Source organism: Struthio camelus, chromosome 6 (genome assembly GCF_040807025.1).
Source record: "Struthio camelus isolate bStrCam1 chromosome 6, bStrCam1.hap1, whole genome shotgun sequence".
Lineage (NCBI taxonomy): Eukaryota > Metazoa > Chordata > Aves > Struthioniformes > Struthionidae > Struthio > Struthio camelus.
Genome location: NC_090947.1, coordinates 32,019,798 through 32,033,375, shown reverse-complemented (window position 1 = coordinate 32,033,375; position 13,578 = coordinate 32,019,798). Strand labels below are relative to the sequence as shown.

The 13,578-nt window shown below is 40.6% G+C and overlaps 2 protein-coding genes across 9 annotated transcripts in view; both read right to left on the bottom strand.

Annotated features, from left to right (window-relative positions):
* The window catches only part of EPB41L5 (erythrocyte membrane protein band 4.1 like 5), a 64,341-nt gene extending 60,322 nt beyond the window's left edge, over positions 1-4,019 (bottom strand). The window contains exons 1-2 of one of the 3 annotated variants that reach the window (XM_068949001.1): positions 3,860-4,019; positions 2,803-2,987 (exon numbers count right to left, since the gene is read on the bottom strand). In XM_068949001.1, the coding sequence (XP_068805102.1) occupies positions 2,803-2,987; positions 3,860-3,911 (237 nt within the window). In that variant the 5' untranslated portion in view covers positions 3,912-4,019. Of the gene's footprint in view, positions 1-2,802; positions 2,988-3,419; positions 3,488-3,680 lie in introns of those variants that run through there. The other 2 variants (XM_068949002.1, XM_068949003.1) reach the window with 2 other exon arrangements.
* Positions 4,020-6,964: 2,945 nt separating this feature from the next.
* The window catches only part of PTPN4 (protein tyrosine phosphatase non-receptor type 4), a 117,154-nt gene continuing 110,540 nt past the window's right edge, over positions 6,965-13,578 (bottom strand). For all 6 annotated transcript variants that reach the window (XR_693136.2, XM_068948997.1, XM_068949000.1 and 3 more), the window contains one exon: positions 6,965-13,551. Coding sequence is in view for 5 of the 6 variants with exons in the window: in XM_068948997.1 (XP_068805098.1) it covers positions 13,465-13,551 (87 nt within the window). In the remaining variant the exon portion in view is untranslated. The remainder of the gene's footprint in view (positions 13,552-13,578) is intronic.

The window sequence follows — 13,578 nt, the reverse complement described above, 5'->3', positions numbered from 1 at the left end:
AAACTTTGAAATATACCTGGGTTACAAAACAATGTTTCCTGTGTCATCCTTTTTTTAAATTAAACAGAAATTCAGCAATCACAGATTTAGTCAGTTATAAGAACTGTAGTTCCAGATTGCTGTTCTTTCAGTAGCAAACTCACTGTAAGGCTGCAGCTTGACAAGCACTTTAAGCAAACATAAGTCTGCTTCCAAATGCTTCTTCACCACATTTGGGGATGCACATGGGCAACCAGATTGCAGAGCTGCTCCAGCTGGAAACTAACATAACAAAATTACACTGATTTTTTTCAGCCATATCATTTTCTTGACTTAGTTTACTGCATGGCTGCCAAAAAACGTTTCTTCTGCCAAGGGATGTGGAAACAGGGATGAATGTAATAACGAAAGCAACATCTTTTTTCCTCCTCCTGCAGCACCAGCTCATGTCAGTTTAAAATATTTAGGTAGCTACAGAGTAAAAGAGATGAGGTGTTCGTTCCCGCCCTCTCACTTGTGCCAAGCCTGCTCTTTCTCTGGCCATGAACTTAATATCAGCTTGCTAAACGATTCAGTTTTAAGAAACACTTTTTGCTATTCCTTTTTATGTAAAAAAAGATCATTTCACAGAACCTACGTAGACAGTAGCACTATAAACAATCGTGCTAGCACGCCTGAGAGAGAGCGGAGTAAGGAGGCACCTCTTGGGAGATAACAAGAGCATGTTCTAAACCAAATCTACTGCCAACAAAGTAACAGAACCAGACTTGAAAAAGGTCTTAGCCTGAAGAGGCTGATGATTCTCAAGGAAGGTAGGGAAAAAAAATGTTTTCTGTTTTTTGGTTTTTTTTAGAAAGCCATAAAGCAGTGTTTTGGTTTTTTTCTCTTCAAGATTTTGGTACCCTCTGTTTTTATAATTTATGCCTCCCAAATGTAACTGTGAACGATGTTAAGTAGAGACAGTAGAGACACAGGAACAAACACGCTAAGGATTCTGAAATGAAACATTTACTCTACTTTTAATGCATTGTATTTTAATCACCAAGGAACTGGTACATGTTAGCCACGAACAATGCACTGTAAATATTATACCTAGCTATGTAGGCATTTGTTGACTGTTATTCCTTACTCAGATGTTCCCAGACAAGGCTTTATATTGGCTTATTATAAAGAAGAGGGGGGGAAAAAAAAAAAGCAAGAGTGCAAAACAAGTGACAGTTTCCTGTAGAAAGAAAACAGTTAACTACTACACCCTGATCCAAGTTTTATAGTCCAGATGGTAGGTCATGACACCTCTTCAGGTTCAATTTATGCTCCTCAAAGCCTTAGAAATGTTGTTACATGCACCAGGAATTTGCCTATAGAGCCAACTCCAGCTCCAAAGATTACTGTTCTGGTTATGCGGAGACAGCCTTTTAAACTTGAGCACTTTTAAGTGCAACTCTTGCTATAAAGTGTTTGTGGGCATTCCTGGCCTCAAATCAAGCATCCTAGGAACTAAGCAGCAGTAGGTATGTTCATTATATTGTCTCAGTGAGCTATACAGATACGTACAAACTAATTTTACTGCTCTCTATAAACACCTACTTGCATAGTCATTTTGCAAACGGAGATGCAAAACTGTTTCTTCAGCTCCACGCTTACAGGCGTTCCGGTTATTGCAGCAGATATTTCCACCCGCTACAACACCGCTCAAAGCTCTAACAATTTGAGCTTTCCTCAGACTACCTAACGTTATAATCATTCTAAAATTGTGCTTAAAATTAGAAAGGGAGAAAGAGAAAGGTCATTTTAAGAAAGCCTACTCTGCACGCTCCTCCTAGCCAGCAGCTCCATTGTTGACGCAACTGCTATTAAAGCTAAAATTTCACAGAGCTAATCTGAAGGTTCTGCTGACCCACAGCTTCCTAACTCAGCTACCTGAGCTCCAAACAACACTAACAACTGTAACACGTGGAAACAGAAAACTAGAGTGCATCAATTCTGTCACTACTGTTTGTCCTGTTGGCCAGGATACGTAATTAAGATACGTAATACCTGTTGGATATATAATTAAGAGGAAGGAAAGAGACACGTGCACACTAAGTGAGTTGTACAAATGTAAAACAGTGGCTAAAACCTGTCTCATAGCAAAGCTCTATGCTATGAGACCATCCTTGCTATGTATTCTGCCTTGGTAAGAAAAATAAAGTAAAACTCTTCTCTCCTCTCTCATGCTCACGTAAAAACTGCATCCGTGCCTGGCGCAAAAACAAAAAGAACAAACCAAAACCCACATAGAAATTATTTTAGAATTCAAAAAAATCATACACAAATCCTAAAATGCCAATTTCCAGGAGCCGTGCATGTATCAACAGCGACTGGCTACACATACATCCAGTAGAAGGCTGCCAAATACCTTCTGAAACTGCGTCCTTCCCAGTCTCGCATCCCTTCTGCTCATCGCTCCCCTTCAGCTGAGCTACGCCAACAGAGCTACATCTACCTTCCTTCTCAACATGCACGTCTAACACACAGAAAAGAAAATCCCGTCCATCTAAACGTTATCGTGCTCACTTAAGCTAAGCATTAGCGAACAATTCCTTAACATGCCAGAGAGCATTGAAGATAGAGAACACAATAGCATCTAAGGACACGCTATCTAGTATCAGCGCATAACAAAATTAACTGTTCTTTCATTACCTATTTCTGACCAATAAACGGAACCCAAGACGCACAGTTGGTTGCTGTGACGAACAGACGTGCCTTTGCCTAACTTACAAAGAACACAAACAGATTGACGTTAGCCAACAGCATTTAAAAAGCAATCCCGCATCGCCGTACCGGCAAGTCCACGCTGACATCTGTTCCGTCCAGCAGTGCCACTCGACAGGTAATGACGGACTTTGCGTCCCCAGCTGCAGGGATATGGGTTGCAGCTCTTTGGGCTTCTCTTAGCCGTTCCTTCTCCGCATGCTTGCGCATAGACCGCCGTCCAAGGGTTCGCCGGAAAAAACTCAGCATTTTCGCTACAAAATCCAAGACAGAGAAAGAACAAGGTAACACCACTTTTCCAAGGAAACAAGGAAAACGACAGCACGCGCTTAAACTCCTTAGAAAACACCAGGCTTTAATAAAGAACAGTCAGGGACTCAAAGAGCAGTTCAATATCTCTGGATTTAAACATCTCGGGGAAAAAAAACTCAGCCCAAATCTTTGGCAACAGTTGGAGTGATTTTGGGGACAACCTGGAAGTACTCAGGGGGCGGGGCGGGGGGGGAAGCAGTTACTCTCTACATCTCACACAATTCGCTGCCGCCCTTCCCTAACATCCAACGCCAGCGTCATCTCAAACAAGGCACTAACGCTCCCCCAGACCAGCCGAGCAGCCCGCAGCTGCTTCCCGAGCCGACGCGCTCCATCCTCCCTCCCTCCCCGAGAACAGCCACGAGCAGCCCTGCCTCCGGCCGCGGCGGCGGGCGGACGGGTCGGCTCGGCAGGGCCCCGCTCCTGGTCCGCGCTGCCCTTTCGCCTCAGCCGGCCGATCACGGCCGAGCCGAGGCTGCGGCCCGCCCCGGCCCCCTGCCGAAAAGCGCCGGCGGGGGGCAGGGCGGCCGCCCCGCGGCTCCCTCTGCCGCCCCGGGCCGCCGCCCTCCCTCCCCCCGTAACGGCGGGAGCGACCGTTACGGCCCCGGCGACGGGGAGCGGCGCGCGGCGCTGACCTGGCTGGCGGCGGCGGCGGCGCGGAGGGAGCGAGTCCCGGCGGCGGCTGCCGAGGCCCTGGGGCGGCGGGGGGCGCCCGGCAGGGGCGGGCCCCCGGCCATGGCGGAGGCGCCGTGGGAGGTCCTTAAAGGGGCAATAGCTCCGCCGGCCGTTTCCAGCCGGCCCCACCCTCGCTCACCTGGGGCTTTCCCGCCGCTGCTGTCGGCCTCATGCGGCTTTTCCCGCCGCATGCTCTCGGCATGGCTCCCGCGCGCCCCGCGGCAGAGAAGGAAAACAAGAAGGGGAGCGCAAGGAGGGCCGCCCGTGCCGGGGCGCGACGCGAGGCCAACGCCGCTTTAAAGGGGCAGGTCCCACCGGAGGTAGGGGCGGACCCCCCCCGCCGCGAGCCCAGGTGGTTGCGCCCGGCGGAGGGCTGCCGCTGCGGGGGAGGAGCGCGGCGCGGTCCACGCGGGGGGAAGGGGGGCCGGGGCGCTGCTGTGCTCCCGCACCCGCCGCGTCCATGAGGCGGGAGGCGCGAGGGGGCGGCCGCCATGTCCCGCTCTGCCCTGCCCTCACAGCGCCCAAGCGGCGACCGGGCACCGAAGCTGCCTGTAAGAATTAGTACGCGACCACCACGCGTCCTTGAGGGTTGGTTTCGTAAACCCAAAGCTCTTCCTTCCCTAGGGGTCGAAACCAGGCCGGTTTCGGTCCCCGGCGTTGCCGACAGCCCTAGGGAAGAAATGCGATAACGTCACTCCCAGGACAAAAGGTGCCTCTTGGAGCCGTGTGCCCCGAAGCCCTTTTTGTTTTTTTTTCTTTTTGGCACAGTTGTTACAAACTAAACAGATGATTTTTTTTCCTGTGCTTTTCAGCAAGGGTGTTTTTTTTTTTTTTCTTAAATTCTTTAACCACGTAGCGCTTGGGACGCCCTTCCACCTCTTACAGAGCGCAACTTCCCCCTCCTCTCTTTTGCCAGAAGATTTCCTTTCTGGGTACCTGAAACAAGTCCTCACCGGACCAGCAACAGCAAAAAGCCTCATGACAAACCCAGTCCTCGCCCGTTAAGTGTACTTGGAAGTTGTCTTTGCATTTTAAATACTTCCTGAAAGGATATCCATAGCAATAAGTTATGTATATTAAACAAAGCAGAATCATCTACAAACTAATACTAGTATTTATGCACTGAAACTGTAAGAACTGTAGATTGTCAGGACAGAGGGTGGTGGTGACACAGTGCTGGAACATGCAGCTTGTTTTTCAGCACCCTTTGAAAATACAGCTACAGCCTGTCCGGGTGATCTGTATTTTTTATCATTTTTCTTATTTGCCATTCCCATCTAGGGGAAAAAGCTCAGCCATTAGCCCCGGGAATTACGGAGGGCTGCACTTTATTTGTGGGTATTTCTTTCTGTACATAAATAGTTGTGCTCAAGCTAGTATTTGAGATCCCCAAGATGGAAAACTGCATGAAAAGTAATATGAACTCTCCTCAAAGTATATTGCCAGCTAACAGAATCACTGCTTTAGGTAAATTAACTCCGGATTCCTTGAAAATTCCAGGATATCTGGGAATCCAGTTACATAACACCATCTGCAAAAGCGGAGACTTCAGTTTGTTACTGTGACCAATTATGCTGCTGATAATATATTATCTTCCAAACTCAGCTATAAAACCTAATCTGAGATAACTGGTAACTTACTAGCCAAGCAGGCAAATCAGCTGTAATGAAAAAATGCATTAGAGTACATTGCTATGGCAAAACTGACTCCACCGCCTGAATATACATTGAATTATCTTGATGTCACTTGCTGAAACTGCAAATAAAGTTGCTAGGAATTCCCAAGTATTGCTGACTGAGAGGCAGGCTGATTTTAATTTAAATACCCATTATTTTAGGACCATACCATCTAGGACAGAGAGACCCTGCTACTAGAAACAGAAGGAATAAGGCAAGGCAAGGCGAGATTCAGATTCATGCCTGCTTATTTAATCACGAACACAAATCACAAAAGGGTGGTATTTGGATACTGACTTTCAGAGGAGCAGGGACTGTGCTTGCTCCCAGTAGTCTATCATGAAATAAATGACCGAACTCGGAATATCCAAGTTCCCAGAAGAAAAAAAATCAAAATTTTGTTACATTTATCAGAAAAAAAGGCCCACTCATTTCTCTTGGAAATTTTCAGACACCGGTGTATTCACAATGCAGATCAACTTCCTAATCATCTGCATAAAAAGGATGCTTAGTTCCTAGCAAAGATGCATGTCACAGAGAGTATTCTCCTTGCCATTGCTAAGTATAAAACACCTAGCATCTTCGTACTACAGTGTTCTGGAGAATAAATTACCTGCTATCTAGGGCATGTCCAATTCAACTTTCCGCCCATCTTCAAGTTTTTCCTCAAACTTCCTTCCGCTCCATCACTCCAAAGCTCCCTTGTCACCACCCCATTGCTCTCACCTTCCTTTGTTGCTTCAACAGCACAAACGTTTTTGCTCACCTACTTCATATCCAGCCTCTTACTACTCTTCATGTAATTACAGTCTGCTCCTTCCTCACAATTTACTACTCAGATATAGTCCAAGTGTATGCACACGGATGTGTGATAACTATTCTTCCTACTTTTTCTCTTCTCAAATTCTTTCCTAGTGGTTTGTCTTTCAGTACTTTAAATTCAGCCACCTTGTCCTCACTTTAAAGCTCTACAATAATCAAGTCAAACAGGAACAAGTTGCTGTCTCTCTTTTCCTAGACTCTCACTTCTCCTGAGATTTCATCCTTTTTGCCTTCTCTTCTATATTCTTTTATTTTTCTCTTACTACTTTAGCTTTGAACATTCCTTCACTTTTTGGCAGTATTTGTTCTACTTTTTCATCACAAGCTTCCATCTGGAATTTTTAGTCTTCACATCAGTAGTCCTCAAGCCCTTCATTTTGTACATTTTTCATCAGACTATAATCTCTGCTGAGCACTGTCTCTGAAATACATTTAAAATTCACATATCTGTCTACAAGATTAATAAGGAGTTATTCTCCGCAGTAGCACAAAAACTGCAGTATATAATTTTCAGATAAAAAACCCTTGGACTCCACTGCTAATATCACATTTCACCTCTTAATTTAGCATCTTTTTCTAGTGCTCAATGCAGAAATGTACACATTCTCACCTATAGTAAAGCAGAACTGTAGTTACAATCTAAAAATGCAAAATACAAAGATGAACATTATCTGGCATCAAAATTCTGTAAAAGTAGCGTAACAAAACCATGCGTACAGCAGCAAAAAAAATTGCAAAAAAAACCCTTTAAATTACTAAAGCACATCTTTATTTTGCAATTAAACAAGTAAGATCCACAAGTAAACTATATATATATTTTCAAGTCTGTACCTAGACAACTATTTGTCAACTGAAATTAAATATATCCACAAAATATGCGTAACAGCATTTTTTCACATAATAGAATGAAATTTTACTTAAGACTAAAACAAGACTTGTTAAATTTTAATTAGCATATTAATTCTGGGAACTGCTGGTTTTCTGTAGAATGTTAGTGTATCATTTTAATGGCAAGAAATTTCATTTTATCAAAATGAGGACAAATACATAAGGCCCTTTTTAAAGCATACAGTAGCTGCAGTGACAAAAGCTGAATTTGTTTTCACATTGTCCAGTGTTGACCAATTTCAAGTTTCCATCATTTTCAGACAACTCCCTTGGCTGCTTAGCCAAGATGTCGCATTTTGTAATTTTTGCTCATGTGCTTTTTAACAAATTTATAGGCAAAAGTCTACTTATGGGAAGGAACTTCCCCATTCTCCCAACACTATTATAGATACACAAGAGTTAGTCTAAAGAACAGAAGAGCTATTCAACTCTGAGATGATTTACTTCACACTTGCAATCATTGAGCAGAATGAAACGGAGATGAAATTTGACAACTGAAAGCCACAGCTGGAAATGCAAATTAATTACCAGAAGTAACTGGCAAAAAAATATTGCCACCATCCGATTGCTAACAATGATCTAGATAATCTTCCCTTTGTATTTACACATAATATAGCACCTGTTACAGGGAAAACAAAACAAAACAACAAAAAAACCCCAAACCTTATACGAACAGCCCTGCCAAATTGACTGGTTAAAATGAGATCACTGGTAAGTGAAGCAAACTTAAATCAAACTAAAAACAATGCTATGCTGACAAAATAAAATCTTAAGTTTTCTTACCTTAATTTTCCTGTAAGATTATTATGGGATGTTACTCTGGTGCCCCCAGGTACTGAGATAATTGCACTGGATAATTTATAGTCTGTTCTTTGTGGATATATTCTAGTTAAACAACAACTTAACGTAAACTGTTTAACCCCTTCACTCATGTCTTAGGCCCCGGCCTAGGAGTAGAAGAACGACAGCTTCTTTAAACTTTGTTGTGCATTATCATCTTTAGTTATCAAAATTCAAATAAGTTAAAAAAAAAAAAAAAAAGAAAAAAGAACTTATCTCCAGGTATTTTGACCAAATGTCAAAATAATGCTAACCAGAAACATTTACAGCAAACATGGCTAATATGCAGTTGCTAAGAGAGATCACAGAGATAAATTTATGAGTACCCTGTAGTTTCTATTTGCACCTTTTTTTTTAAAATACAGGTTTTGTATTATTTTTAAGACAGGAAAACTGAGATGATAGAACTACTAATATCTATTATCTGAAGGTCTGTCAGAAACATATGAAAAAACAAACCAGAAACGGTTGGAACACTGAAAGCATTCGTACCAGGGTGTAAACCAAAGTACCTCTGTACAGAAATCCATTAAGCATCTCTCTCTAAACCTAATTTATTTTGTCCAATAGTTCAGTCAGTAGTAAGCATGAGATAAAGTGCTACTATTCAAACACCAAAACACTTTGGAAAAAAAAAAAAATCACCCTTTAAAAAATGTGTAAGCTTGCTAAATATGAAATAATGCAACCAAGAAAATATCAGCCAGTCTGTGAAACTAAAATTCATGCTATGGCACACTAGAATGATATTTTAGTGTTTTTTTTTTTTAATTAGGCTAGCTGTTTCAAAGAAAATAAACAGTACATACAGATTTTCGTGAAAATTTCAACTTTTAAAAAAAGTGATTTACTTTTCTCAAATTTTTATCAGCTGAGCTCTCAATGAATGAAACTTGCCACAGTCAGTACCAACAGCAGCTTACAGCTTACACATCAGTTAAAATGGTAGCTGGAGCAGTCCCATGAATTGAAAAGGTGCATGCTCATGGTAGCAACTAGCACAGAGGTAAAATCCATCAATGATGACAATTTTTGCAGATTACTAAACAAAAAAAAAAGCTTTGGTTTGTAAATGCTGTAGAACAATAGAGATTGGACAAAACAGTTGCATTAATACAAACAAACCATTTTCCCCTCCTAACAGCTTTCCAAACACCACTAAATATTATCTCTGCAATTTCATGCAAGATCCACTTTTAACCAATGCATACGTTTTCATTGGATTTTGATCTTTCATCCCAGTACTAAATTAGTAATGGAAAAGAGCTTTTCCAGTCTCAAGATAAAAGGTGGGTATTTAGATTAGCAAATATACATAGCCAACCTGGAACTGCAGATAACCTGAGCTACAGAGAGGCTACAAGTGATATTTAGGGGGCACTGTTCCTGCAGTTTTAAGTCTGAATACGCAAAATTTGGATGTGGACCATAATCCGTCCCTCCCTTTATCCCTCAGGACTGAAGGCCTTTAATTAACCTTGCCTGCAGAGCGGGTCTACAGGCACAGCTACAGCGTACAGACTGGACAACCCGCTTTTGCTTAGGAGATTTGTGGACAGTGGATCTGTGGTCCTTCATGGTCATGCTAATTCCCTGAGCCCTCAAACATCACCCACACACCTGCACACACACTGTAGAAGCATAAAGTACCATGTAATCCGGCTCCACAGCACACCTGGAGCACCAGCATCTCTGTGCAAGACCTTCGCTACTTCCCATCTCCCTGTGCAGTGCAGCTGCAGCAGCTCAGCTGCCTTTTGGCCCTTTCATGGGTACTGTGATGCTTTTTGGATGCTCTCCAACGGGAAGGTGCCAGTTAAACACGTTCCATGGCAAACCGCTCATGTTCCTTAACCTCCTGACTGCTTTCTCTCCCGTTCTCTAATAAAAGTTGTGCGATACTAAAATCGGCTATTCTAAAAGAAATGCTGCTGCTGTTTCTGGCAGACAAGCTAAATTCACTGCAAGGTTTAATATACTTAGAAAAACGTGGAAGAAACTTCAGTTAGCATTAAGTGTAATGGGAAAAATAAGCTTTCTCTTTTGCACTACTGAGAGAGCATATATAATAATAAAATGCATAAAAGCAGTGAGTTTTATTGCTTAAGGCTTATGCAGTATTTAAAATACCAAATACTTCCAAATTCAGTATAACTGAGTGTTGAAGAACTCATTTATCTGCTTTAGGTAAAGCAGTATTTCTCCAAATTGACTGGCGGACAATCTACAAATGATTTATACAACAGTACCTGCATCTTATTTCATATTTAGCAAAAATAAAAAATGCCCCCCAAACAGTCAACCCCCCCCCCCCAATGTTTTCCTTTAAAAAAAAAAAAACCTTCAAATTCACTTGAAATAACAGATGGTAGTGGCAGTTTTCAATATGAACCAAGGAAAACAAAAGCCTTAACATTATACATCAGCACAAAATTGTCATAATATTGCTCTTATTTACAATGAAAACTGTTTTTTTTTTTTAAACTAGATTTGTATCATGGAAGTGTTACAAACATACTCTTTCCCCCACCCACCCAACATTTTTCCTAATCAAATGGTATGAAAATAATTATTCATAAAATCTAACAGTCACAACAGTAACCACAGATAGGTCATTATGTCTGAAAGATACATTCACATTTTGCACAGCATGAAACATACAAACTTTTTTTTTTTAAAAAAAAAACTTTTAAGGATGATACAGATCTTCATAACCCAAAGTAAAAAAATTAGCAGTTTTAGATTTTTTTTTGGCCATATAAAAATATTTTAAGGCCATTTATACCACAACAGGTAGAAACATTTGAATGAATGCTGCAGTAAGGCTTCAAAGCTATTCTCTTTCCCAATGAGTTTTTTATTACCACTATTATCTGCTTTCAAGAAGTCAAAAAAAATGATTAGCTGACAGCCAATTATCACTGAATAGTTACTTTGTTTCAATTTTTTCCCATCACAACTGCTTAGTACATTAAAAATCAGCTTAAGTCAATGCAGATTTTGAAGAGACCTATTATTCTTGCCTGTACCTGTAATCAAAACAATAACGAGAGACAACCAGTAAGTATCCCCCACGCATAATTGTGGTATAAATGGGTCTTCCGAACTCAAACTGCTTTGGCAACTTCATGTAAGAATATTCCACTATGTGACATACCAACACTACATAATGTTGCTACAAACTCTATTACTGCTTTCCCTCAGGAAAAAAAAAGGGGGGGGGGGGGCAAATGCTATTTTCATTTACAACTTGACTATGAAGATTTATTTCAATAGAATGGATGAATCATTTTAATTTTTAGACATTAAGTGCTTAGCTTAAATTAACCTTCCAACTAGCCAGCATCACAGCTAATAAACTTGTCATATGCAAGTTAAAGCATATTCTTTCCTAAATAATAAAATTTTCATTGCAAATGGCTTAAAACAAAACTGAGATTAAAGCTATCTTATTACTGTCTTTCAGTGTCTCAGATCTAGAGATTCTTGTAAGATTCACTTCTTCACTGAGGGATAGTATTGATTTAAGCATCAAATCTAGACATATAAGTAACAGGGCCACAGGCCATCTAATATTATTTTGTTTTCTAAAAATATTTAAAACTCTATCTTCCATTTGGCATTGTGTTTTTTTGCTTATTACTAATTCATTAGCCAGGATTTCACTTTGCCTGAATCCCTTTTCACTTAATACTTCATAGGTGATCTCTTTCTAACATCCATAGAACACAGTATATTATATAATATAATTCTTCAATAGTTAAAAACTTTTTCAGTGTAGAACTTTCCATTTTAATTCTATGCTCTATATAGCTTATAACAAAATTGACTGGATAAAACAGTTTCAGGAAACCGATACAATAAGTTAAAACTTTTAAATACAGGGCACAAACTTATGTTGCTGCAGGGCAGTCAGAGAAGTGACTGACTTTTTTTCTTACAGTATATTAAACCGGACATTTTATTTCAGACTTGTTCTTTCCTGTACTGGAAAAATATTAAAAATGGGACTATATATGTACCCTTAGAGTGAGCTCAGATACTGCATCAGACAGACATTTGTTACAAATGTGCTACCTAAATAAGAGGCAATGCATACAAACTGTAATTTTGCACAAACAGAACAAAATGACTGGGTTCATGAAAGAATTAAAGTTTTGGGACAACTTGATAGCGTTCTCTTCCCTTCGCCCCCTCCCCAAACTATTAACAAAAAAAAAAAAAAGGCAGACCTGTACGAACATGGCTTGAAATCAACTATGAGGACTTAAAAAAGATAACTGGTTAGCAGATAAGGGAATTGAATCACGTCCGATTGCAAATTTAACTTAAGTATCAGTGCTATGAAACAATTACGTTCTAATTGAGTAAGACAGCTATTCTCAATAAAAGGATAAAACAAAGTATCAGCTTCCAAAGACCTAGTAGCATTTCATGGTAAGCTGCTAGTTAGTGACTAGTTGAAAGGACTGAAGGAATGTGTCAGGTTTTTCCACATAATTACAACACAGCAGCAAACAATGCTCATTCATTAAGTTGGCAGAGGTGCTTTTGCTACTAAGAGTAGCATGCAGGTACTTGTATAAGAAAAGAGGGAATGGTATTTCCATGACCCCTTGCAGTAACGTATTCCAAGCACCAAGGGCCGTTTTCAAAATCTGAACCCATTAAGATAAATATGACAGGACAATACCACCCCCACAGAACCATGAGTGCCTTTTCACTGGATGTACGCTGTAAGTCTCAAGGCACTTAAGGGGTTAAGACATAATGCATGCACTAGTTCCCATCACGTAATCTTAAGTCACATGAATCAGAATACACCAGTGTATGACACACAAGTTGTGTCAAAGAAATGCTGTTTATTATTATTTATTTATTTTACAAGATGCTGGTAAGTGGGCATTATGCAGCTACTGCTGGGTTAACACAGATGCCAGCTTTCCTCTAACAACCAGCTGGTCTCTAATAAGGGTGTAGGACAAAGTGTGCTGCATCAGTAGGCAGTGTGTATCTATCTAGTATTGGCAATATTGCTAATGTTGTAAAAAACAAAAGTGAGAGTCTGTACATAGTAAATAAACCTAGCACTGGAAAAGACCATGGCTTAGTGTATTTTTTCTTTTTTTTTTTTTTTTTTCCTTTAAAGAGACATGGGTGTAAAACAGAGTGAAATAATTCCAAGCCTTGTTTGTAGCAATTCAACCAGAAGCGCAGTATATGGCACTACAACGAAATATCGTAGATTACCCTGAACACAATTAGTTCTTTCAGTTTATGGTATGTTCGGAGCAAAGCATGAAAATAAAGTCTTCAAACACATGAAGGTTAGAAGAGTTTCAGAGACTGATTTTGTTTCAACGTAAAGTGCAACAGTGCTGAAGTTTTCAAAGTCCTTTGTCAATTCTTTGCTGTACTTCACTATTGTTTCCTGCAAGCAGTATTATGGCACAAAGAATGCTGCCAGTTCATTAGAGAGGACAGGATTCTTCAACTGATATCCTAGCTTTTTTGCTATTTATTTATGCAGTGACGCTTTTAGAGGCTTAACAAATCCTTCTTCATACACCTTCAAAATAGCTTCACATACAAATCTGTATTGACTCTGGAAAAAAAAGTAGATTCAGTTGAT